The following is a 27,434-nucleotide window of genomic DNA, read 5'->3' on the forward strand; positions in this document are numbered from 1 at the left end:
TATCTAATATAAGATAATTGTAGTTTTGTGGGTTAGTCTGTGTGTCCTCTATTCTGTACCATTGGTCTACCAATCTGTTTTGGTGCCAATACCATGCTGGTTTTGTTACTGTTGCTCTGTAGTATAGTATAGTGATGTCACCTGCTTCACTCTTCCTGCTAAGGATTGCTTTAGCTATTCTGGGTCTCTTATTTTTCCAGATGAATTTCATGATTGCTTTTTCTGTTTCTATGAGGAATGTCATTGGGATTTTGATCAGAATTGCATTAAATCTGTATACTGCATTTGGAAATATTGTCATTTTGATAAAATTAATTTTGCTTATCCAAGAGCAAGGTAGATCTTTCCATCTTCTAAGATCTTCTTTGATTTCTTTCTTTAGGGTTCTGTAATTTTTATTATATAAATATTTTACCTTTTCATTAAATTGATTCCCAAGTATTTATTTATTTGTTTATTTGTTTGTTTATTTATTTATAGGCTATTGAGAATGGGGTAGTTTTCCTTTCTGAGGATTTGTCACTGATATACAGAAATGCCTTTGATTTATGGGTGTTGATTTTATATCCTGCTATGTTGCTGAATTCATTTACTAGATCTAGGAGTTTTTTGGTGGAACTTTAGGGTTAATGGGTATAGAGTCATATCATCACAAAATAGTGCCAATTTGAGTTTTTCTTTTCCTATGTGAATCTCTTTAATTTCTTTCGTCTAATTGCTCTGGCCAGTGTTTCAATAACTATGTTAAATAGAAATGGTGGAAGAAGGCAGCCCTGTCTTGTTCCAGTTTTTAGAGGGAATGCCTTCAATTTTTTTCCATTTAGAATGATGTTAGCCTGGGGCTTAGCATAGATAGCCTTTATGATGTTGAGATATGTTCCTATTATCCCTAGTTTTTTGAACATAAAAGGGTGCTGTAATTTGTCAAATGCTTTTTCTACGTCTATTGAGATGATCATGTGATTCTTATTTTTAAGTCTATTGATGTGATGAATTACATTTATTGATTTCTGTATGTTGAACCAAGCTTGCATCCCTGGGATGAATTTCACTTGATCATGGTGCACAATCTTTTTGATATGTTTTTGTATTCAATTTGTCAGAATTTTATTGAGAATTTCTACATCTCTGTTTATTAGAAATATTGGTCTGAAGTTTTCTTTCTGTGATGCATCTTTGCCTGGTTTTTGTTTGGATCAGGGTGATATTGAACTCATAGAATGAGTTTGGAAGTGCTGCCTCTTTATTTCCTGAAATAAATTGGAGAGTATTGATATTAGTTCTTCTTTAAAGGTCTTGTAGAACTCTGCTGTGTATCCATCCGGTCCTGGGCTTGTCTTGGTTGGTAAACTTCTGATGGAGTCTTCTATTTCATCACTTGTTATTGATCTGTTTAAATTGTCCATATCTTCCTGATTCAATCTGGGAAAATTATAAGACTTAAGAAATTTGTCAATGTCTTCTCTTTTATTGGAGTATAAGTTTTCAAAATAATTTCTAATTATCTTCTGTATTTCTGTAGTGTCTGTTGTGATATTATCTTTTTCATCGCATATGCTGGTAATTTGAGTTTTGTATGTCCTTCTCTTTGGTAGCATAGCTAAAGATCTATTTTATTTATTTTTTTAAAGAACCAACTTTTTGTTTTGTGAATTTTTTCAATTGTATCTTTTATTTTTATTTCATTAATTTCAGCTCTAATTTTAATTATTTCTTGCTTTCCACTGCTTTTACTGTTGATTAGTTCTTCTTTTTCTAGGACTTTGAGATGTAGTATGAGGTTATGTATTTATTGACTTTTTCTTATTTTAAGGAATGAAATCCATGCAATGAATTTTCCTCTTAGTACTGCTTTCATGGGTCCCAGAGATTTAGATATGTTTTGTCTATTTTCTCATTTACCGCTAAGAATTTTTTAATCTCCTCCTTGATGTCTTCTGTAACTCATTGTTCATTCAGTAGCACATTGTTTAGTCTCCAGGTGATGGACAAATTTTTCTTCAGTATTTTGTCGTTGATTTCCAATTTTATTCCATTATGATCTGATAAAATGCATGGTATTATCACTACTTTTAATATTTGCTAAAAGTTGCTTTGTGGCATATTATATGGTCTATTTTAGAGAAGGATCCATATGTTACTGAGAATAAAGTGTATCTGCTTGATGCAGGTTGAAATATTCTATATATGTCAGTTAAGTGTAAGTTATTAATTGTATTATTGAGTTCTATAGTTTCTTTATTCAACTTTTGTTTCGAAGATCTATCCAGTGGTGAGAGACGTATGTTAAAGTCACCCAATATTATTTTGTTGTGTTCTGTTTGACTCTTGAACTTGAGAAGAATTTTTTTGATGAACATAGTTGCACCATTGTTTGGGAAAAATATATTTATGATTGTTATGTCTTGTTGGTGTATGGTTCCCTTGAGCAGTATGTAATGTCCATCTTTATCCCTTTTGATTAACTTTGGCTTGAAGTCTACCTTATTTGATATGAGGATGGACTGCTTCCGCAATCCATGTGAGTGGTATGATTTTTTCCAATCCTTCACCTTCAGTCTGTGTATGTCTTTTCCTATCAGATGAGTCTCCTATAGGCAGCAAATAGTTGAGTCTTTTTTTTTTTTTAATCCAGTCTGCTAGCCTGTGTCTTTTGATTGGTGAGTTTAAGCCATTAACCTTCAGGGTTATTATTGAGACGTGGTTTGTATTTCCAACCAAATTTTTTTATTTTTGTTATTTAACTTAACTTGATTGTCTTCTTTGATTAGTTTTTCTTTTAGGATATTACCTCCCTCTGCTGATTTTCATTGTTGTTTTTTGTTTTCTCTTCATAGAATATTTTGCCAAGGATGTTTTATACTGCCAGTTTTCTAGCTATAAATTCTTTTAACGTTTTGTTTATCATGGAAGGTTTTTATTTCATTTTCAAATCTGAAGCTTAATTTTGCTAGATACAAGATTCTTGGTTGGCACTCATATTCTTTCAGAGCTTGGTATATGTTGTTCCAGGATCTTCTAGATTTCAGGGTCTGTGTTGAAAAATCTGCTGTTATCCTAATTGGTTTTCTTCTACATGTAATCTGATTCCTTTCTCTCATGGCTTTTAAAATTCTCTTCTTATGTTGGGCATTTTTATTATAATGTGCCTTGGTGCAGATCTGTTGTGATTTTGTAGATTTGGTGTCCTGTAAGCTAATTGAATTTGAATTTCCAATTCATTTTTCATGTTTGGAAAGTTTTCAGATATTATTTCATTGAATAGATTATTCATTCCTTTGGTTTGGACCTCTATGCCTTCCTCTATCCCCAAAACTCTTAAATTTGGTATCTTTATGCTATCCCATATTTCTTGGAATGTTCTGCTCATGGTTTCTTATCATTATCGCTGTGTGGTCTATGTTTGCTTTCAAGATTATATATTTTATCTTCATTGTCTGATGTCTTATCTTGTAAGTGGTCTATTCTGTTGATGATGCTTTCATTTGAGCTTTTAATTTGGTTTATTGTTTCTTTCATTTCAAGGATTTCTGTTTGGGTTTTGTTTTTTAAGAACCTCTATCTCCCTGTTGAGGTGATCTTTTGCTTCTTGGATTTGTTTATGTAGCTCCTTGTCAAAGTGACCTTTCACTGCTTGTATTTGCTCTTATATCTTCCTTGAGTTCACAGAACATTTTAACCATGTATATCCTGAACTCTTCTCTGTAATTTTTTCTGCTGTGGCTGCTATTGATTCTAATGATGTAGTGTCTTGATTTGTTGGTGGTACTTTCTTCCCTTGTCTTTTCATGTTGCTCATGTGTCTTCCTTTCCATCTCTGTGGGTCTGGGGTGTTATTACTCTATAGGTTTGTAGGGTTCCAAGATTCCTCCTTTGTGGAGAAGGACAATATTAACTGATCCAAATATCCATAAGATATCACCTATGAACAATTTGTTGTTTACAGTTTAGTCTCAATGTACAGAAATGTTAGGTTCAATTATTATCTAAAATATAATCAGTAGTTTTCGTAAAGGTTTACAGTTTCTGACAGTGGACATTGAACTGGGGGTGGGGAGTAGGACAGTATGCTGAGGGGGAAAGATGTGAGAGTATAGAGTTAGTATTATCTTAGGAAATGTGAAAGAGAAATCTAATGAAGAGGGTAGCAAGAGAATAGACAAGAAGTAATTTGGGGTAGACAAGTACGTGGGAAGATAGTAGAGTACATAAAACAAACACACATATGTATTTAGAGAAATACAGGATGTTAAAATAGTAAAATTTGGTGGGGGAAAGAAAAATGAAAGAAGAAAAAAGAGGGGGGAAAGAAGGGCATATACAACACCTCTATATTATATTATTAATATGACTCAGTCCTGAAAATCCTATTTCATGCAAAGTTCTTTGTTTCACATATATTGGGTATGTGAGGGCCGGAGGATAGAGGGGTAGAAGAGAAAGAGAAAAAAAATACTCGAAAGAAGAAACCAGGGTTGTTGCTCGTTTTAGAGATCTGCTTCTTTTCTGTTTCTCTTCTCATCCAATAGGTGGGGCTTTCTGTTTTAAGCTGGTGCCTCTGCCCTCAGGGTGGTGTAGGGAACCAGGGTGGGAGGACTGATCCCAGTGTAGGGTATCTGGAAGCGGGAAGTGCCACCCACCAGTCTCTGCAGGGAGACTGCACCACATGGTAGCCTTTGGTTTTAGACACCAGTCTCTTTGAAGACAGATAAGTGGTTTATGTCAGAGATACTTCATTATTATTAGTTAATTTATTTGTTTATTTTTGGTGTAGTCTTTTACCTTTCTACCTTCTTTTTTCTTTTTTTCCTTTTTTTCATTGGCCTGTATTTCTCACTTCCTTATGACAGTTGAATTTTATGGATATTCTTTCAACCAGTATGTTTTGATTACTTGCAGTACAATGTGCTTTATGTCATCTTTTGAAAGCTTACAATCATAAGTTTTATTAAATAACTACTTGTACTATGTATTACATAAACACTTAATGGATTACCTCTTTGAATCCTTACAACATCTTTGCCAGGCATGAGTAATGGTCATCATTTCCATTTTTCAGATGAGTGAATTTATAAATAATTCTATGAATTATAAACACATATAAATAATTTGTGTAAAATCCAGGTAAAGAATGCCCAGTTAAATTTGAATTTAAGGTTATTAACTAATTATTTTTAGTTTAAATATGTATTCAGCAACTTCAAGATGTTATAGTCCTACATTGAATAGAAATGGTAGAGTTGAGGTTTTAAACCATGTTAATCTGGTTATAAGGCTTAAGGTCTTAATTACTACTGCATTATACTAGACACAGAGTAATAACTCACCTGGACATTCAGTGTTTGGATGACAGCTCCTCCCCATATATTGTTAGTTTTTTACTCATATTCCCCAACTGATCTTATTAATATAATGTAGAAGGATATGCATTCTTTCTGATTTCACATACAATATTCAACTTCAAGTAAATTTATATGAGCTTTTTCATGTATTCTTATTGAATCTAGTCACTTTAGCCTTTTTTGTCCTTTTAAGATCGTTATCTTTTTTACTGCAAATACAGAAATATTTTAATTACATGTTTATGCTAAAAAAGACACATTTTCTTTCTTTTGATAAGGTCAAGGGAATGGCACTTGAATAAAGTACTCAATAGATTTTGAAACATGTCTCATATGTTTTATAAAATTGAGAACTATGAAGTATAGATGTGAAAAATCAAAAAAGCTTTTACTAAGAATGAAAGCTGTTGGGCTCTGCTAAATATTCATACAGAGAAGTAAAAAAGTAATTTTTCCTGTTTGGGTTTTCATAATTCAAGATCAGGCTTTTAGTTTTGCATGTCCCAGAAATATACTTACAAAAACTAAAGACCCAGGAGCTGGGTGTGGTGTCACATACCTAATCCCAGTGACTTTAGAGGCTAAGGCAGGAGGATCACAAGTTTGAGGCCAGTCTAACTAAGCAAGACCCTGTCTCAAAATATATATTTTAAAAAGAGCTGAGGATGAGGCTCAGTGGTAAAGCACCTCTCGATTCGATCCCCAGTACCAACCCCCACTCATCCCCATCCCAAACAACTAAAGACCCAGGAGATTGAATGACACATTTTAAATTTGATACTTTTTATCAAGTTCCAGCAGAATTGAAATCCACCTATGTTAAAGAGGACACTATTAATGTTACTCTGTCCTGTTTAACTCAAAACTTAAGTGAAAAGAAGTATATTTCTTAGTGAAACTGGTTTATATTTGAGGGATACTTGGGGACAATTTTCTCTTGTGTAGCAGAATTAGATATCTAGGTAGAATTGATAAAATCCAGAAAAGAAAATGAACAAAAACCAAAAGTGCAACTCTCAGGAGATGTAATGGTGCTTACAATAGGATTGGCTTCTCTTTTAATCTATTCCATCTTAATATGTTTTCAGGCATAGTGTATTGAGAGATATATCAATGGCAAAGTATCTCTGACTTTACAACGGCAATCATTCAAAATTAGTATTTCCTTTATAGACATTAGCACACCAAATTATTTTGGACCACCTCTGTTCTGTGTAAGTGAACTTTTCTATCAGAATTTCCAGAAGTCACCCCATTGCTACCCAGCCAAGTTTTTATTATTTTGTAGACTTCATTACTAGTCATTTACATTTTGTATTTTTAAATATAAGTATGGTATAATCACCTTTGAGACACAGTGGACTAGAAGACAGCAGTTTTAAAAAAAAGTCTCATTTGTTATATAACTCTTTCCATCAAAGCAGTGTCTTGATATGGTAAATCTTATTGAATCCTCAAATTTCTAGCCAAGGAGATAGATGAATTTCCTCTAATGCCACCTGTTGTAAATGTTGAGTTGGCCATAGAAGGACCTAGTCTGATTAATTACCACTTGATTCAAAGTCAATGTTTGCATTTAAATTGAAAAGAACTTTTTTCCTTTTAAATTATAGTCATCTTTCACATAACAGCAATATATTCTGAGAAGCTAAGTGCTTCATTAGGTGATTTTGTTGTGTGAATGAAAATAGTTTGTACTTACATAAACTTAGATGTTGTAGCCTGCTACACACTACGCTATATGGTATAGCCTATATGTGGCCTATTCCTTGACCAAAACTCATGATGCAATTCATGACTGTAATTGTTAATGGACTACTGGTAATCAATACAGCTCAACAAATGGATTACTTTCAGTTACTTTTGAAGCAACATGGAATGTCATATGTCAAATTTAGACCTGGGTTCAAGCCCCTACTTATCCTCTTTGCAAGTCTTTTTTCTTGTGAGACAAATGGCAATTTTTGTTGTCAGGCAAATGCCCATCTTGAAGGCTTATGTGGATTAAATAATACATTTATTTAGTAATTATTTAAATGCCTGCTGTATGTCAGGCATTGTTGTAGGTGCTACGGTTATCAGTGAGCTTGCAAAACTTCCTGCTCTTCATGTTAGTGGGAATGCCGTACAACAAATCTGTAAGTGAATACAAATGTAATTTTAGTCAATAAGTAAGAAGTTCTATGAAGAAAATAAACCTGGCACACAGAAAATTTCAAGTGGCAAAGCAGGGATTTGAACCCATGTCTACTGACTTCTGAAACAAAAACAATTTGTAGTTTAATTAGCTGAATGTGATTAGAGATACTGATAGATATTTCATCATTAAAAAACATCTTCAGAGCTACCTTTGTGTATACATTGTGATAAAATTTAGTTTTGTATGCAATAAGCTACGAATTCTTTATATTCACAATCATTTTCTACCCAGCATTGCTATTTAACAACAATCATTTTCTGCCCAGTGTTGTATTACTCTACACATGTATATACCTCATTTTTGTGGTTATATTCTTCTTTGAGTGTCCAAACTGAATGTGTCTTCTACTTCAGTGGTTCTCAAACTTCAGTGTGCATCACAATCACCTCAGAGTGACTAATTCAGTAGATCTGGGGGAGGGGTCCACAGATTTGCATTTCTAACACATTTCCCAGGTGATACTAATGCTGCTGGTCTGGGGACCACACTTTTAGAACTCTTATCTACCTTTTTTGTCCTCCCACAGTAGTTATGATAGTATTTATCAATTAGCCAAAGTGTCCTCTCATCTCCCAATCTTCTGTTGACTTCTATTTTAGTGAAACTGTTTTGCTCAAATTTTAGCATGTATAAAGATCACCTGGGAAACTTGTTAACAAAGCAGATTTCTGTTTGGACTCCAGAACATTCATTTTTAGCAAACACCTTAATTGTTAATGCAGATGATCCATGGACAACAGCTTGTGAAATCCTGACTGTACTACAGAGTTGATCATGTTCTCATTTCCATGACTATGTTTTGTGTTTGTCTGTTTTTTATAGTATACCAATATTTATATGTATGTCTTTCCTCTCCCAGTATCCTTGAAGGGAAGAAACCTCTTGTTCATCATATTTTAATACTTAGCACAGTGCAGTAATTAAAAAGCAGTAGCCTGGCACTTCCTGTATAATGAACTTTGCCACTTGTTAGCTGTGTGTCTTGGAGAACTTACTTAATCCCTCTGACCCTCAGTTTTCTTTTTTATGCAATAGTGGTTGTAAGACTTACTTACTATGAAAATTAGCAGTTTTAAGGTATGTATAGTGTGTAGTATAGTAATTGACATACAGAATGTACTTAGTAAATGGAAACCATCAAATGTAGCTTTCACTGTGTTATGGAAGAAGCAAAATAAATGTTAGAGTTAATGAAAACCCCTATTTTGTGACTTTATCATCCAGATTCAAAAATATGCTTTTATTGCCTCCTCAGAAATCTCTGCTTGTCTGAATTAATATTTTGGTATTTTGATAAAATATTGTGAAGTAAAATCATGCCTTGGGCTTTTTCTTTCCCACAGGAAAACAAAGAAACCGCTTGGAACCAATGGATACCATATTTGTTAAACAAGTTAAAGAAGGAGGACCTGCCTTTGAAGCTGGATTATGCACAGGTGCTGATAATTTGCTTTAAACAAAACCTTTTATTTTTACTTCATTTCTTCCTTCTTCCACTTTTTTTTTTTTTAAAGTTTGGTAGTGCTGAGGATTAACCCAGGGCCTTGTGCATGAGAGGCAAGCACTCTACCAACTGAGCTATATCCCCAGTCCCTTCTTTCACATTTGTGTGTTCCACATTTTTTCTTTTTCTTTTATGAGTTTGTCCCTTTTTCTTTGTGTCTAGTTATATGTTTGATACTCAAATAAATGGGTTCAAAGAAAACTAATAAATTGATAAATTGTTAGTTACCCCACACATAACAGGCTTAATGGCTCTTATAAAGATCTATTTTTCATATATTGAAATCATATATATTGAATCCTACAAAGGATTACCAAATAGCAAACTGATGGAAGATATTTATTTGACATAATTGAAATAATTTCAGATCTCCAAGTTCTGGAAGTTGCCTGATCAGCCAGAGGTGAATTAATTCATTTTCAGCACAAAGAGTGGCTTAGGTTTCCAGGTAGCCTCCCTTGATCTACAAGTATCAGTGGATGTGATCTAATTAGTTGAATCTAGTGGCTATTTCCTCTAAAATGTTTTATGATTTCTGGTTTTAATAAACTAAATAAGAGATGTCATAGATGAGTGAATGTTTTAAAATAGTAATTCTTTTCTGCCTTGGGTAAAAACATGAAATAATTTAAAATGGGAATCAATGAAAATTTTATTGTCTTGAATAAAATGTATTTTTAGCTACAAATAATAGCTAAGATTTATTAAAATACAGTGTTAATGTAAATCTTAATTATCCTTATCATACTCAAAGTAAGCCTAATTGATATGTATGTTAGTGTTCATATGGTATTCCATTATATAGAATGTAACTTCTATGATATTGTCAGTGTCATAAGATAGAGAAGATGAAGTAAGATCGTTGAGAAACACAGAGTAATTTTTTCCCCCTATTTTCCTCTGTCCTTTCTCTCCTTGTCCTTTATCTCTCTTTCCTTTTTTTTTTCCTCTGGGTTTTTTTAAAGTAATATAGTCTTTTTCGCCATTAAAATGAAGAACAAATTAATATAGAGAGTCAAAAAGCATGTGAATACATATTTTAGTTTTATAGTACAGACAAATCAATAAATCATATATAGATCAAAAGAATAGTAAAAGAAAATCAGCTGTACTAAAATTTGAGGACACTGATGAAATAAAAATCACCAATTTTTTGAAACTGTTGAGTAATGTTCTCTATCAGATATGACAGTGTAACCGGAGAGATAACTAGTAGTTACATAACTCTGAAAACAAAACCGACGGGGATATTAGTAGTGTAGCTGTGATACATGGTGACTCTACCTTTTGAATTTTCTAAATTCATCAGTGTCAAGAACTCTTATTAGAATGTGGCTATATTTCATAAGTAGCTGAATATATTTAGATTCATTTTTGTAAAAGGTACTTTAAAATATATGAACAGAGATATATGAAAAATAAGGACATTTTCAGGGCTGGGATGCAGCCCTGGGAGATCTGGGTAGAGCACCTAGCATGTGCAAGGTCCCAAGTTCAGTCCTCAGCACTCGGGGTGGCGGGATGGGGAAGATGAAGAAATATTTTAAAATAATTCTAAAGTGACTTTCTTTAAGACTTCCTCATGTGTCATTTTATTCCTCTTTGAAGGTGACCGAATTATAAAAGTCAATGGAGAAAGTGTTATTGGAAAGACCTATTCCCAAGTAATTGCTCTAATTCAGAACAGGTAAGATTCTTGAAAATGAATTGATTTATTTTGGCCAAAGACGGATTTTATAAATCAGTAGCAAGCAGATTTAATAGCCTCATATTCCTGTAAGGAATTGGATGACATGGCAATTGGAACTTTGCTTTGTAGTAGATAATATATTTGAAAGTTGTCAAGTATTACCTACCTAAGGATAACTTAATAGGTGGCTTTGCTTTGGCAAATTTGTCAGATTTGTGATTAAAATCCTTTTAGATTCTGACGGGGCTGGGATTGTGGCTCAGAGGTAGAGTGCTTGCCTAGTGCAGGTGAGGCACTGGGTTCGACCCTCAGCACCACATAAAACTAAATGAATAAAAATAAAGGCATTGTGTCCACCTACAACTAAAAAAAAATTTTTTTTAAATCCTTTTAGATTCTGAGAGGCACACATTTTAGATTTACTGTAAATTTCCAATTTTTTTTTGAAGTGGCAAATATATAATTTGTTTAAAGTAACTGTAAAGAAATACCTAGTTGGGCTGGGGTTATGGCTCCCTGGTAGAGCACTTGCCTAGCATGTGTGAGGCACTGGGTTCAAACCTCAGCACCACATAAAAATAAATAAACAAATTAAAGGCATTGTGTCCATGTGCAACAACAACAAAAAAAAATTGAAAAAAAAAGAAATACCCAGTTGATTTTTAAAACCTATTACTAAGATACTTTAATTTTCATATGTTTTATTAAAATTAATATGTCTTGGGCTGGGGTTTTAGTTCAGTGGTAGAGCACTTGCCTAGCATGTATGAGGTTTGATACATACCTAGGTTTGATCCTCAGCACCACAAAAAAATAAATAAATAAGATAAAGATATTGTGTCAACTACAACTAAAAAGATATTTTAAAAAAATAATTTATCTTACTGATATCTTTTTGAATAATCTTTTTGGCTTAAATTTATTCATTTGTTGTAAACAACAGAGCAAGACATTCCTTTTTTAGTTCGTTTGCCATAATCTGTAGAATGATAGAATTTTGAGTTATAAAGGTAAATACATATTTTTAGGCCTCAAAAATAGTGGAGTTGAATGTACTCTGTTTCTTTTACCCATTAAATTTTAAATTACAAGTGAAGAAATGAAAAGCCAAAGAGGTCGCTATAATTGAGTTTCTGTCAGTACTGGGTCATAAGAGCTAGGGTTGTCACTCAGTGGTAGAGTGCTTGCTTAACATGCATGAGGCACTGGGTTCTATACTTAGCACCACATAAAAATAAACTATCTACAACCACAAAAAAATAAAAATTTTAAAGATAAGAATAGGCCATGAATCTGGGTCCAATATTCAGATCACCACTCTATTCTAAGAGGTCTTTTCATATTCAAATACCATAACTTTTGGATATTTAATGGTTCTTGTCAGACTCAACTGTCTACAGCTTGATTGAAGGTTTTATTTTCTAAATTTTTTTTCAAGCTCCTCTAGCCACGTCTAAAGCAATTCATGCTATAATCTAAATTATTTATGGTAATGTCCTAAGAAATTGTCATTTTTGAATTTAAAATTAAATGACATGATCATGATTAATTGATCTCAGAGTATTCTCTTTAATGTTTTTAATATTTAATGAGATTCTTAGAGTAAACAACTCTTTAAATCTTGCCTCTTAATGTTGGTGGTGAATTTAAGGCCTCTATGAGAGGCATTTTATTTTCCTCATAATTGAGATCATTCATAAATACAATAATATTTTGTCAGTCTATAATTTAAGGATTTTTAAGTGTATTTGTTAATATCTCTTCTTTAAAAATATTATTTTCCCAAGTAATCTTTGTTTTCTTTAAAATGCACATAATCCCATTGTTACTGGTGTAGATCTTTCAGAGTAATAATACTTTGAAATGATAGTCTTTTAATTTTTTTTGCAATAAAATTAATTTAAAAATTAGGGAAACACTTTTTCAATGATCTTATTTTCTTTTAAAAAGTTTTATTTCTTTATCTACAGTTGGTAGCAAATCTCCTTGCATGAGAATTTTTTAAAACTGTGTGTATTTTCTGCCAACTCTGAATATTGAAATACAAGTACCTCCATCTTTTACTAGTTAAATTTATTAGAACCTATGGTTCTCATTGTTATACCATTCTCCCAACATTTATGATCCTAAAAATAATGTTTTAAACCTATCCAAAAGAGATGGATTAATTTTAGATTTACTGTGTCCCCCACCATTAATCTTCCAATTATATTGGGGGAAAATATGATTTTTATTAGATTAGCTATTGAAGCACTTGGTGGAGATAGCACCACTGTCCTTGTTGTATCTAAACATAATTCCGGATCATGGGATTCCATTTAATTTATCCCTTTTGTGGTGCTGGGATAAAACCCAGAGTCTTGCACATGCTAGGCAAGTGCACTACCACTGAGCTACACTTTCATCCTCCTTTCAACATTTTTAAAGCTAGCGAAACTTCTCTATCGTGTTTAACAGAAATTTTATAGCACAAAAATAAATAAGGCTTTGAGCTTTTCCTGAAAAGATTCTAAAATTAAATCACAGCATGAAAGCAAACAGTTGAGATATTATTATAGTTATTAAAAATGAATCATTTCAGTAGTTGCAATGGTGAACTGATTTGCTTCATTTATGAAGCCAAGAGGCAATATTTAAAATCAGAATGTTTAGTATTGCTTAAAGTGTTATATTTGAGAGCCTAGAGGTGGTAGAGCGTATGCTTCGCTTGCTGAAGGTCCTTGGTTCAGTCCACAGGACCACACATACACACAAATAGTTAAATTTGAGGGTTCTTTAGTTATTTTATTTTAACAAGTTTTTTTTTTTTTTAAGTTGTTGATGGACATTTATTTATTTATTTATTTGTGGTGCTGAGAATCAAACCCAGTTCCTCACACTTGCAAGGCAAGTTCTCTACCACTGAGCCACAATCCCAGCCCCTATTTTAACAAGTTTTAACTTGATAATAGACTGATAAAAATCTCTTAATTTCTTTATGACTTGAATAAAATAATAAATAACAAGTAATGCTGTATTTCTAAATTTGAAGCACATTATAAAGAACACTTGATGAGTAGTACAGACATATGGCAGTGCACCCTTTTTTGTACATTATTTTTCCTATATAGAAATGACTTATTTTTGTTCTAGTGATACAATCTGGAAAAGTAAAAATTAAAAAATAATTAAACTCTGAAACAATTTAAAATATATTTCTTAGTTAACTCTTTTTTCTTTTAAGTCTTTTGTATACATTTCCACCTCCCCTAAAATAGTATTTGTATATATTCAATTTCAGTGATACAACATTGGAACTTAGTGTTATGCCAAAAGATGAAGATATTCTCCAAGTGGTAAGTTTTTATCTATTCAAGTATGAATTGTTTATAGTCAGAAATGTTAATAAATAGTTTTGAGATGAAGGTGGATTACATTTTTAAAAAAGATTATAGAAAAAAGTCCTCCAGTTTTATTTAGCAGAGTATAAATTTCTTTACATTTTGTAAAAACAAAAAAATACTAGTCAATTATTTGCAATTAAGTGACAAGAGAATTGAGTGATATTGATTTCACAGTGAACTCTCAATGTTGTCCTTCAGGATGAGACCAGCATTATATCTAGGTAATGCTTTGAACAAAAGCCAAATGTCAGAGTGCAAGTGCATATCCATAGGAATTAGATTTTTAAAAAACATACAAGCACAGAAATTTTATGAAAGCCATTTCCTAATGTTATAATAACTATCACTGTTTAAAATTACCAAGCAGTTTTGTTAAGAGTATCAATTCATTCCATTAGAAGTATTGGCCACAGTGAATTGGATGTATAACTTAAGGAAAATATATGCTATGCTAGGAGAAATGAAATTATGTATGTGAAACATGTTTTTCTGATTTTTATGTAAGGAAGAAATGCATTGGAATACTTAACTCCTTTATTTAGCTTCAGTATTTCTGAAAGTAAATTTAAGGTGATAAAAATATAAATTTCATGCAAAACATATTTTCTTTTGATTCACTTTGTAGTAAAGTACACTGAGGAAAGCACTTTAAATAACATACTGACCTCCAGTAGATCTAGGAAATAGGAATGGACACTGAAGTATTTTTTAAAATTCTTTTTTTGTGTGTGTGAATAATTGAGTTTTTTCTTATTACTTATTTCTATTTCTTATAACTTATTATTGCTTATTTTTCTTATTACCAAATTAAGGAATAAATATCAAAATAGATTCTACTATCATGTGTAACTAAAAAGAGCAAATAAAACAAAAATAGGGAACTTAGTTTGAACTTAGCTAAAAAAAAGTCCTAAATAATCTTCTGTATAATTTTTTGTTTACAAAAAAGTTGCTCATGTGGATCCTTGATTCTCATTATTCATGACATGTAAAATATAATAAACTGAAATCTCTGGAGATCAACACAGTGTTTTCAAGGGGTGTTGATTTTACATAGAAATGACTTATTGCTGGTAACAGATTACCTTTCTGAAGTACACAGTTCTGTGGAATTGGGGAGGCTCAAGAAGGAAGGTGCATGGGGTTGTGGATTTAGCTCAGTAGTAGAGTGCTTCCCTAGCATGTGTAAGGCATTGGGTTCCATCCTCAGCACCACATAAAAAAATAAAATAGTGGAGCTGGAGTTGTGGCTTAGTGGTAAGAGCACAATGCCTAGCATGTGTGAGGCCCTGGGCTCGTTTCTCAGTACCACATATAAATAAAATAAAATAATAAAGGTCCATCAACATCTAAAGAAATATATAAATAAACAAATAAATAAAATAGCAGTATTGTGCCCATCTACAACTATAAATAAATAAATAAAGGAAGGAAGGGAAGAAGTTGCAGCTGTCTGCAGCAATTTTCTTAGGCACATAGATAGTTACAGATTACCCACCCTGATAATTCAATATGGTATTAGAGCAGCAGCCATTGAAACCAATGGTTGTGAGTCATTAGACTAGAAACAGGATGTTCCTCTAATCCTTTCTTTACAAAGTACTAGAAGGTAATGTATTAATGTAGTGAAGGCTATACCTTGATTCAGCCTTGAAATTTGAAAACTTGAAGACAGACTTGACTTCTCAAACTGAACTGATTTCTCATCTTTAATCCACTCTTTCCTTGCCAAGGTAAAAGCATTGGTTAGATGCCTTTTAGAAAGAAGAGCTTGTTTCTAGAATGTATGACATTATACTGAATTTCTAAGGAACGAATTAAATGCAGAATTCCAATGTAACCCATTGTGCAGTAGATAGAAAATTGCAAACCACTTGATGCAACAAAAAGAATTTTCTAGTGATATGATTAGTGGAAATTGTTACTTTGTCTTGCTCTATTTTATTTGTAATGGGTACATTTAAAATAAAGGTAAAAATGCAATTGTTACAAACATAGGGGAAAGTAGTAGCTGACATGAGCATATAGATCTTCAAGGCTCATCAGTAAATATTTTGGTATACTGTAACATAAAATTCACTTTTAAAACATGTTATTTGAATTATTTTAATCATTAAAGTGTAAAAGCACGTGCCCTTAATAAAATAATAGAAAACTCAAAAAAAGGGTTTTTGTTTTGTTTTTGGTTTTTTGGTTTTTTTCCTGGTGATACTAGGGATTGAAACTAGGGCCTTGGGTATGCTAGGTAAGCACTCTACCACTGAGCTATGTTTCCAGTGCAGAAAATTCTGTTTTTTGTTTTTATTTTTTGGTACCTGAGATTGAACTCAGGGGCACTCAACTCACTAAGCCACATCCCCAGCCCTTTTTTGTATTTTATAGAGACAGGGTCTCACTGAGTTGCTTAGGGCCTCGCTGAGGCTGGCTTAGCACTCATAGTCCTCCTGCCTCAGCCTCCCCAGCTGCTGGAATTACAGGTGTGAGCCACTGTGCCTGGCCCAAAAAGTCTGTTTTTAAACCTTGCCTTAATTCATATTTTAATGTACTATAATTTATTAGGAAGCCAAAGGAATGTATGTATTAATTACATATAGATATATAATAAATATGTATAAATATATATAATTAATACATTACACATTGTTCTACAAAGGACATTAGGCTATGTCAACTTCTTCTCTGCATAAACTGTTTTTCACTAGAATAAATACAAGTGTCAATTTTTAGAACTATTATATAACAGAGTTTGGGATTTAAAAAAACCATATGTAGAAGTACTATGTCTCTAGCCCAGATTCTTGAGCTAAAATATTTTATTAAGAACCTTCAGGAGTACTTAAGGACACTGATCTTAAATTGATATTCAAAAGATGCACTTTAATATATGTGCCTATCCCTGTAAGGGTAAATATTCATTGTAAAAGGAAAAAAATAACATGAATTTTTTACAGCCACTGTAAAAATCATTCACCCATGGAAAAGCCCATAGTAGTTTATATGTGCTTACCTGGACAACAGTAGGGTTGGGTAGTATGTGGTGTTTGTTTCCTGAAATGAGGTATGAACCAAATTATTCTAGAAGTGCTCAACTCATCTTTGAGAGGTGGCATAGAAAATTTTATTTGGTTTAATGTCTAATTTAGATAAATAGTTATCTAGTGATAGATTGATAGAAGGTTGAAAGTATGAAATAAAATTAAGAATAATTATGTTTCTAAACTACTGCTGGTTATAGTACTTCTGTGTGTAGTAGCTTTTTTAAACCAATATACTTTCTAGATTAAAAGAATGAAGAATAATACAGTCTAGTCATTTGACAATTATTTTATAATACTATGTTAAACTGGGATAAAAATATATATTCATGTTTTAAGGAATTACTACATAATAAAAGATATTTCTTTTTTCATTTCCAAAAGAACAAAAAGTTTTTGTTTTGCTATCAAGTGCTCATGAATGAAATAGCTACTACCCTTCAAGTAACCTAAAGAATGGGGTTGTCTTAATTCAGGCTGCTATAACAGAATACCTTTAATGGGCTGGGTGGCTTATAAACAACAAAGATTTATTTTTCACAGTTCTAGAGCTGGGAAATTTAAAGCTCAAGGTTTCTAGTAAGGGTATATTTCCTCAGGGATGGTGTCTTACTTAGTGGTAAGTAAGGCCAAGGCAGCTGTGTGGGGCCTCTTTCATAAGAGCGCTAATGTCATGTATAAGGGCTCCATCCTCATGACCTGATCTCCTTCCAAAGGCCTCATCTCCTAACACTTACCACTCAGGTGATAACCTTTCAAAATATGAAATGTGGGGCCACACAAACAGACCACAGCACTGATTGCAGCAATCCTTTCTTGAATGGCCAGTACAAGTTTGGTTAGAAGTCCAAGGCGCTATCCATTGCATCACAAGAGACCATTAGCAAATCCTTCCATAAATGAGATAGTGATAGGAGAATGAGATTTGGGCATTTTTCTTGATGTGTGACACAAGATATTTTGTTAAGCATTGGGTTCATTGGACTCAGAGTTTAAATTAATCAGTTCTGTTAACTCTGTAGATTCTTGGGTAGGTTTGTTGTTTGGCCAGAGCATTTTTAGCCTGCTCTGTGCTGTTCTTTGCTAATAACACTGTTGAATACCTTGTCTAATAGAATAAGGAAGAAAGCATTGTTCCTAGGATTTGAACTTGGGTGAGTGTGAGACTGAATCCTGTTCCCAACAACAGTGTTGTGCTGCCATCAAGTACAGATTTGTTTCTGGGTTGGGGGCTTACCTTAAGTCACACTGCTAGTTAGTGTCAGGGCCGTAATTCTAACTCAACATCTCTGGACTGCATCCAAGGCTCTGTTTGTCCCTTCCCACCTGTACCATTCCTTTCTCTCTGTACTTCACTGTAGCATGGCCACTTGCATTTTAGTATATCAACAGGCAGATGGTTATTTCTCACTTATTTTTCATGACATTAAATTAATAAATTAACTTTTAAAGATGAACTGTAGCCAAGAATTTTAAAAATCTCATCAGCCTCTTTGTTCTGTAGAGCATTTTATTTTGCTGGGGTTTTTTGTTGTTATTTATTTGTTTACCATTTAATGGTATAGATATAATAATAGTGATTTTGATGTGACTCTTAAAACTGAACTGAAAGATTATTTTAGGATATTTAGTTACTGTTTGACATGGTACCTATATTTAAGACTCAGACTATTCTATTAATATAAAAGTTTATTTAATATGCTTTTTACAATTCTGATTCCAAATGAAGAATTCTGTGGGTCATCTTTCTTATTTCTCCCTCGCCTTTTTGCTTTTGTTCAGAGATTTTTGGATGCAATAAGCACAAAAAAGTCTCTGCTATTTTATTTTCATTAGGTATGATTTCAATTTTAAAATGTAAGCTATAAACTCCAAAATATAAAACTTAAGTGCAAGGCTAAAGGAAACTCAAGACAGGGTGTGGAGTAGTAAGTGGTGTGAAAAGGGGGCTAAATGACAAGAACTGGCTTTTTTTTTTTTTTAACCATATTCTATTTGGGGAAAAACTTAAGTGTTAATCTTTTAAACACATGTACATATTATAAAGTATTCATTGGGTTTAAAAAGTAAAAACCAAAATTTGTTAATAGTTGAATATACGATTTTTTTGGGGGGGGGAGGGGGTGCTGGGGATTAAACCCAGAGCCTTATGCGTACAAGGCAAGCACTCTACCAACTGAGCTATATCCCCAGCCCTGAATATTCAATTCTTAATGACACTGGTTTGATCATACCATTTCAGACAACTTAATAACACAGTATGGTTTTGACATCATTATATAAAAATATAATTACTTTGGGGCTGGGGTTGTAGCTCAGTAGTAGAGTGGTTGCCTAGCATGTGTGAAGCACTGGGTTTGATCCTGAGCACCACATTAAAAAAATAAAGATATTGTGACCATGCGCAACAAAAGAAATACTTTTTTTTAAAAGAATATAATTATTTTGTTTAAATGATATTTTGTGCCATTTAATTGGTACTTACTGACAAGTCAAAGATTCCCAATGGGTAGTTAAAACATTGACCATCAGACCATGATGACTCAATGAAAGATTTGTTACTTTGTAAACAAGGACACAGAGAACACCTGACAGCTGTGAGCAAGTTACAGAGTTTTCAAATCTGTTCCCAGAATATGAAACCATTTGCATTTAATATTCACCTCAAAGAGCCTCACTCTGTTTTCTATTCCAGATGACCCACCCAGTATTTGTCTAAGCGCCTGTGAATGCTTTCTTCCTAGAAGGAGCCTACAGCAGGCCAGTAGTTTTCTAGGGGAACACTTAGAGGTATCATGGAGAAAAGGATTCATTAAGATGCTTATTGTATAGTCCTGATTTATTTCTCTAATATGATTTGGGAAATAATTTGTCATATACCATACCCCTCAGAATAGCCATACATGTTCCAGAATTTTCTCAGGAATGTCTATGACCTGCCAGTCACCATATGCCAGTATAACACATACTAATCCACAATGTGACCTGAGGGGCACTGTTATTTCTTCATGGATAGTAATTTGGAGTAGTATTTTCCCCAAATATGAAAATGAAGAGCCTTTAAATAAGAAAGTAAATAGTATAAACAAGGTTTTTGGTGTTCATCAACTGAGAATATATGAGGAAATTTAGCAATGTTCTTAAATGAATTCATATTTTATTATCTCAACTGTATTTGCTTATATTAGGTAATAGTTCCGTATATGTGAGATGTTCTGTTTAATTAATTTGTTTTTAATGTATGGTCCATGTGTATGAATTTAAGGACCCCTTGTTATATCTTTACTCAGATGTTGGGACCTGTGGCTACAGGTAGGCTATTCATCATTTAGACTTGCTATACAGGATTCTTATACATATCTGAAATATATGTATTTTAAAAGTATTCAGTGGTTTAATATTTTAGTAATATTTAAAATTACTAAAATAATATTCCTCCCCAAATTAAAAAAAAAACAAATTTGGAATAAAAGAGGTATCTTTAAGTTATTAGTTCTACAACAGCATTTCCCAAGCAGGATATTCTAATCATTTTAAAACCTTTGGAAATAGATAGGTTCTATAGTAAATAAGTTCCTACTTTTCCTTCAAGTTTCACAATGTATACTAATATAGAGATTTTGAGAAGTCCAGAAGCTTCCCAACTTCTCCTACATCACTGGCTCTAGGGATCTGCCCTTCTTTTCAAGTGGTACATAATGAGATTACACAAACCTGCTGCAGGAAATACTGCACCAGACTACAGGATGCTCTCATTCAGGCAGTTTTTTGTCACAGAAAAGCAATGGTGTATATTCAGTCAGCTTATATAAGATAAGCTTGTTATGTCCATGCACATACCCAAGATGAAAGATGCATGTTCATGCAAGATGGTGTTTATGCTGTAAAAATGTTATGGTATGTATATTTCTTCTTATATACCTAGCTTTAATTTCTCACTGCATTCCAGTCTTTGTTCTGAAGTACTCATTGTAAGTTTTACTCTGGAAGTAATATTTGTATGTATATTTTGAAGTCATTTAATAAACTGGTAAAACAGCACAAAAGGTACAATGTTGAAAAGTCTTAATTTCTGAGTGAAATTTATTTAACAAAACAGTCTTTTTTCACCCAAATCATAGTGTAAAGGCAGCTGCAGTCAGCTGACAGCTTGTGGTTATGCTCTGATTTACTGGGGAAGAAGGAGGTTGTACTATTTTAAATGCATAATAGAGCATTCGTTTCGTCATCTGGATAGCAGAGATGGAAGAAGCTCAGGGGAAATGAGAGGCATCAATGTTGCTCGTGTAGAAGGGAAGCCTTTGTAGCACATGATCAGATAGCAGTGCATATTGAAGAAAAAAATCTGTTAAGGATGCACGTCACCAAATGTATTTTGCTTCAAGAGTGGTAGACCAATCAAATAAGACCTAGATAAAAGCCTGAGAAAAAGATGCTCAGAAGGATACTGAAGTTATTCTTTATGCTTCACTGCCCTTTACCTCTCTTGGTACCTTCCAGAGAAATCAGTATAGATGTATTTTTAGCTTGCTGTTTCTAGCATCAATATGACAACATGATTCTGTCTTTATATCAGTAAGCAGCTTCTGCTATGTTTTCCTATTTTCTGCTAGCTACAATTTACAAAGGATGTCACAGCTCTGGTAAGAAATGCACAGTAGCCATTTCCTTGCTTTTAAAGTCATGTTTTTTAGAGATTTGTAATAAACCAATCTATTAAAACTGTAAGTTTGCTTAGAGAAATCTCTTTATAGTGTTAATCTTACTAATTTTCAGAAAGCTTTAATGGTGTTTTCTTTCTTTTTAATGTTTGTTTGATTTGCTTTTGTATCCTATATATAACTGGTTTAAAAGCATAATATTTGTTTGCATCAGTATTGTTTTTAAGTTTCTCATCCTCTTTTCTCTAGTACTTTGATGTTATGTTATGTTATGTTGTGTTATGTTATTGGCTGCATTTGAGTTTTGCAAGCTGTCTAATGCAAAGACAGAAAATGATGATAGTCTTGAGTTAAGCTTGTTTTGATTAGGGGAAGATATGTTACCACACCTAACTCCCAGATGCTAAACATAGTACTGTGTTACATTGATGAGTTGTTTTGTAGTCTCTGTAGTTAATTTCACTTGTTCTTAAAATTTTTTAAAATACTGCAATTCATAAATAGTTGATAAGAAATAATTTGAGCTGCATGCCTGCCTGTTAGTAATAAAGGTCTTTTTATAATAAATAAGAGACCAAATAAATTTATATAACTTTGCATGAACTTAAAATAAAAAATGTAAATTATAAACAGAAAGATGAATTTCCTTTTCCTGTTTTTCTTGCCTTTATTACACATGCTTAATTTCTTTAACATACATATTCAGTTATTTTAAATATTAAAATATTTAGTATGGCTGTTGAAAGGCTTAATTTATCAAATGGATTATTATGGATTCTGGAATGGCTAATTGAAAAGACACTTCAATAAATTATATTTCATTATTGATAATTGTGCTTAAAATAAATGTTTTTGGTTAAGATTTTTAATATTTTCACCCTCTGTCTAGCAAAAGAACCTTTTGCTGGGATTTAGTAGGCGACCATTTAACCTGCCGACTGCTGAAAAATCATAAAGCTTTGAATGAGTAGAATTCTAGAAGCAACATGGCTATATATCTAATTGCTTAGGGAAAATTTGATGTTGTCTTACATCTTTTGAGAAAATAAGTGATTGTAATCCCTCTATGTTGCACATTCTACAATCTACTTGATTTCTGCAAGAAAATTTCTTTTCTAGATTTGTGGAATTCTCATGTTGTGTTTGCATGCATGCTATAGTGAGTGTCATTCAAGATCAAGGAAAAATATTAAAGTAAAATAGTGAATTACAAACATGGGACTTGTTTTGTGAATTTGAAGTGATATTTTTCTTTCATTTCCATACAGGCATATTCTCAAGATGCCTACCTGAAAGGCAATGAAGCCTATAGTGGCAATGCCCGTAATATACCTGAACCTCCACCAGTTTGCTATCCCTGGTTGCCATCTGCCTCTTCAGCCATGGCACAGCCAGTTGAAATATCTCCTACAGATTCGTCATTGAGCAAACAGCAAACCAGTACACCAGTCCTGACACAACCTGGCAGGGCTTATAGAATGGAAATACAAGTGCCTCCATCACCAACAGATGTTGCAAAATCAAACACAGCAGTGTGTGTTTGCAATGAAAGTGTAAGGACTGTCATTGTGCCTTCTGAGAAGGTTGTAGACTTGTTATCCAGTAGAAACAACCATACAGGTCCTTCACACAGAACTGAAGAAGTAAGGTATGGTGTAAGTGAACAGAACCCTTTAAAAATAGTGTCAAGAACCACATCACCACCATCATCAATTCCTACTGCCCATCTTATTCATCAGACTGCAGGTTCTAGGTCATTAGAACCTTCTGGAATTTTACTTAAATCTGGAAATTACAGTGGACAATCTGAAGGAATCTCAAGCAGTAGATCTCAAGCTGTAGATTCTCCTTCTGTATCTGTTAATCACTATTCCCCAAATTCCCATCAGCACATAGACTGGAAAAACTATAAAACTTACAAGGAGTATATTGATAACAGACGGTTGCACATAGGTTGTCGGACAATTCAAGAAAGATTGGATAGTTTAAGAGCAGCATCTCAGAGCACAACGGATTATAACCAGGTGGTACCAACCCGCACTTCTTTGCAGGTACGACGCCGAAGCACCTCTCATGATCGAGTGCCCCAGTCTGCTCAGATTCGGCAACGCAGTGTCTCCCAGGAAAGACTGGAAGATTCTGTGCTAATGAAGTATTGTCCAAGAAGTGCATCTCAAGGCGCACTGACATCTCCACCCGTTAGTTTCAGTAATCATAGAACTCGTTCATGGGATTACATTGAGGGACAAGGTGAAACCTTAGAAAATGTTAATTCTGAAAGTCAAATACCTGATTCAAATGGGGAGCGAAAACAGACTTATAAGTGGAGTGGGTTTACTGAACAGGATGATAGACGAGGTATTTATGAAAGGCCCAGGCAACAAGAAATTCATAAATCTTTTCGAGGTTCAAATTTGACTGTGGCTCCAAGTGTTGTTAATTCTGATAATAGGCGAATGAGTGGTAGAGGAGTAGGATCTGTGTCGAAGTTTAAAAAAATTCCATCAGATCTAAAAACACCGCAGTCCAACAGGAATATTCAAACTACTGGTGGAACGTCACTGCCGCGAGGTATTTCACAAGACAGGTCACCTCTTGTAAAAGTCCGGAGTAATTCTCTGAAAGCACCTTCTACACATGTCACAAAACCATCATTCAGCCAGAACTCACTGGTGTCTATCAAAGACCAAAGACCTGTAAATCACATGCATCAAACCAGTGTATTGAATCAGCAGACGTGGTTCAGAGCTGAAAGCACCCCTGATCACCAAGTGGAGACTGGGAAGGCCCTCTCTTTACCTGGAGTTTCTGTTAAGCCTGGCCTTCAGAAGAGCGAGACTGTGGGCACTTCAGGTTTAGAACTCTCTCTTATTCAAAGGAATCAAGATCCAAATTTACAAGAGGCTGAACTTCAGCAAACAAATGCTTTAGATAATAAAGAAACTGTCATCCTAAGAGAAAAACCTCCATCTGGTCGCCAAACACCACAGCCTTTAAGGCATCAGTCTTACATCTTAGCAGTAAATGACCAGGATACTGGGTCAGATACCACCTGCTGGTTGCCGAATGATGCACGCCGAGAGGTCCATATAAAAAGAATGGAGGAAAGGAAGGCCTCAAGTACCAGCCCTCCTGGCGATTCCTTGGCTTCCATCCCATTTATAGGTGAGCTCATTTAGAGTCATTGGCTAATGCATCAACTATGTAAGTCTTATCAGAAAAATATAATTTGTAGTTCCACAGGTATAGAAATCTTGCACTGTGATTTTAAAACATGTGTTCTGAATTTTATAGGTTGTGCTTCAACCAGAACCATCATCTTTTATCCTTAAAATTATTTCTGGTTTCAATTTTTCTTTTTTTTAAAAAACCTTGTATTTAATACCCATTTTTTACTTTAATTTTGGTGAAACAAATTCCCACCATCAGGAACCTGAGACTCAGTAAACCAGTTGTACCCAGATGTTGACTCACCTGAGTCAGAAAACAGTTGGAATAGCTTTAGTGCTTAGTATTCCATCTCTTGTTTTGATCTTCTTCCATGCATCCCATCTGCTGCCACACTAGCTTCCTTGCTATTGTGGAACATGCCAAGTGTGCCCTGCGACAAGTCTCTGATGCTGCCAGTTCCCAGCCCTGGAACACATTCCACAGATAATCACAAGGCTGTCTCCCTCCCTTTGTTTTGGACTTTTGCTTAGATATTACCTTATCCAAACAGTCTTTCCTGTCCAATCTATCCAAAATAGGTGCCCTACATATATCCACAGAGGTTATTTTGTACTTTTTATCACATGTTTCTTTGTATTACCAAAATAAAAGGTACATGAAAGCTGAAATTTTAAATTTAAATTTTAATCTCTGGATCACTTTGATGTCCACAATCCCTTAGAACACTGCTTGGCATAGAAAAGGCATTCACTTAGTAAATATTTTTTTGAAATAATGGCTAGATATGTAGCAAAAACCCAAAAAAGTTCTCTTAATTACTGTACAGCTCTAAGACATAATCTGAAAACATTGCTATCATTATCTTCATTGATATATGAGAACTTTTAAGCTGTAGAGAGATTAAATAACTTTCCTAAAAGCAAACTATTAAATGGTAGAGATAGGGGCTCTATCGTCATTCCACTTCATCACAGAGCACAACTCTGAGGGTACCATTGCTACAGAGAGAGAATTGCAAAGAGCACCCTTCAGAGTTTTATGACATTGGGCCCTTGCTCTGCCACCAGGGCACACTTCTACACCCCCTGGTAACTCATAGGTTTACAATAATTTTACAGTATAATGTGCTTCTCTTTGAGCAATAGTTCTGGGTTTTTCTTTTCTAGAGAAACTTCAGTCTTTTGCGCTATTGGAATAACAGGTTATATTATCTAAATCAACTTTAAAAGAAAAGATTCCATATAATTTAGAATTTTTAACTATGATACATTCAAATTGTAAATATTGTGGGGAATCTTAACCAAAATTGTATGTTCATAGGTATCTTTAAGGCCAAGCTCAGTGAATAGTATAATCTTGAAGCTTGTTATAGATGGAACTTAATATATAATTTAGAATAGATATTTTATAGAAAGCAGCTGAGGGCTAATGATTGTTTTATGACCTTTTAAAATATAAAGAGTCCTATCACCCATGACTATATTTCATAGGCTTGTGAGATCTTATCAAGATAATATATTTTCTTTCTACATAATAAGAATGTTAAAATCAGATGACATTGGAGTAGTAAAAATTGTGCTCAGGAGGTTGAGGTAGGGGAATCAGTTGAGCCTACTAGAAGTTGGAGGCCAGCCTGGGTAAAAGAGATGATGTTTTAAAAATAAAAAAAGATAATTTGGCTTTATATACTTGAAGTTCATGTCATTTGACTTAAACTGAACATATTCTTTGGAAGGCAAAAAGAAAGAATATTTATCACATTTAAAACAAATCTATAAGTGGCTTTTATTCTCCTTTTCCTTTAAGGACAAGGAAAAATCCCAGTGATTTTAAACAGATATAGAAGGTGTAGATTGACTTTTCAGGACATGTGCAGTGAATGTCCTTTATGGCAGGAGTTTTGGACCAGTCATTCAGTTTCCATATTTTTAGTTAAAAAAAAAAAAAAAGATATGCACACACACACACAGATACATATACCAGCTGTTACTATTTTTGAAATTCATATATAATTTTAGTCATCATTTCTTCCAATTTGTACAGATTCTATGCCTCCTCTTACAATCTATAGTTTATTATTGACCTAACAACTAATATTATAATGTTAATATACCTTAAATTTTTGTGATGTCATTTGGAGAGGAAGTAGGATTACCCTTTTTTAGCAGAGGTGAAATAGAAAACAAAATTATATCAAGAAACTGATTATTCTGCCACAATCTATGCAAAACTTTGATAATTCTACTGAATTATATAAAATTATTCTCAACTATAATTATAAAATTTAAACTACATTGATTATGTACTTCTTTCTAGAGTGATTTTTTTATCTGTGAGAAACAAGCCTCCTACCTCAGCTCATGTTAGAAGGATTTTGTTTCCCTTGTGTTCCAACCTGCAGCACTAGACATTGGGTGTTAGGAGGATATATGCATATTTGTCAAAGGG

The 27,434-nt window shown here is 33.5% G+C and overlaps 1 protein-coding gene across 11 annotated transcripts in view; it reads left to right on the forward strand.

Moving 5' to 3' along the window:
* The window catches only part of Arhgap21 (Rho GTPase activating protein 21), a 137,140-nt gene that overhangs the window by 83,445 nt on the left and 26,261 nt on the right, over positions 1 to 27,434 (forward strand). For 8 of the 11 annotated variants that reach the window (XM_078023303.1, XM_078023307.1, XM_078023304.1 and 5 more), the window contains 5 exons: positions 8,886 to 8,978; positions 10,655 to 10,733; positions 14,017 to 14,071; positions 21,768 to 21,797; positions 23,084 to 24,980. In XM_078023303.1, the coding sequence (XP_077879429.1) occupies positions 8,886 to 8,978; positions 10,655 to 10,733; positions 14,017 to 14,071; positions 21,768 to 21,797; positions 23,084 to 24,980 (2,154 nt within the window). The remainder of the gene's footprint in view (positions 1 to 8,885; positions 8,979 to 10,654; positions 10,734 to 14,016; positions 14,072 to 21,767; positions 21,798 to 23,083; positions 24,981 to 27,434) is intronic. The other 3 variants (XM_078023311.1, XM_078023308.1, XM_078023309.1) reach the window with 1 other exon arrangement.

Source organism: Ictidomys tridecemlineatus, chromosome 10, assembly GCF_052094955.1.
Source record: "Ictidomys tridecemlineatus isolate mIctTri1 chromosome 10, mIctTri1.hap1, whole genome shotgun sequence".
Classification (NCBI taxonomy): Eukaryota; Metazoa; Chordata; class Mammalia; order Rodentia; family Sciuridae; genus Ictidomys; species Ictidomys tridecemlineatus.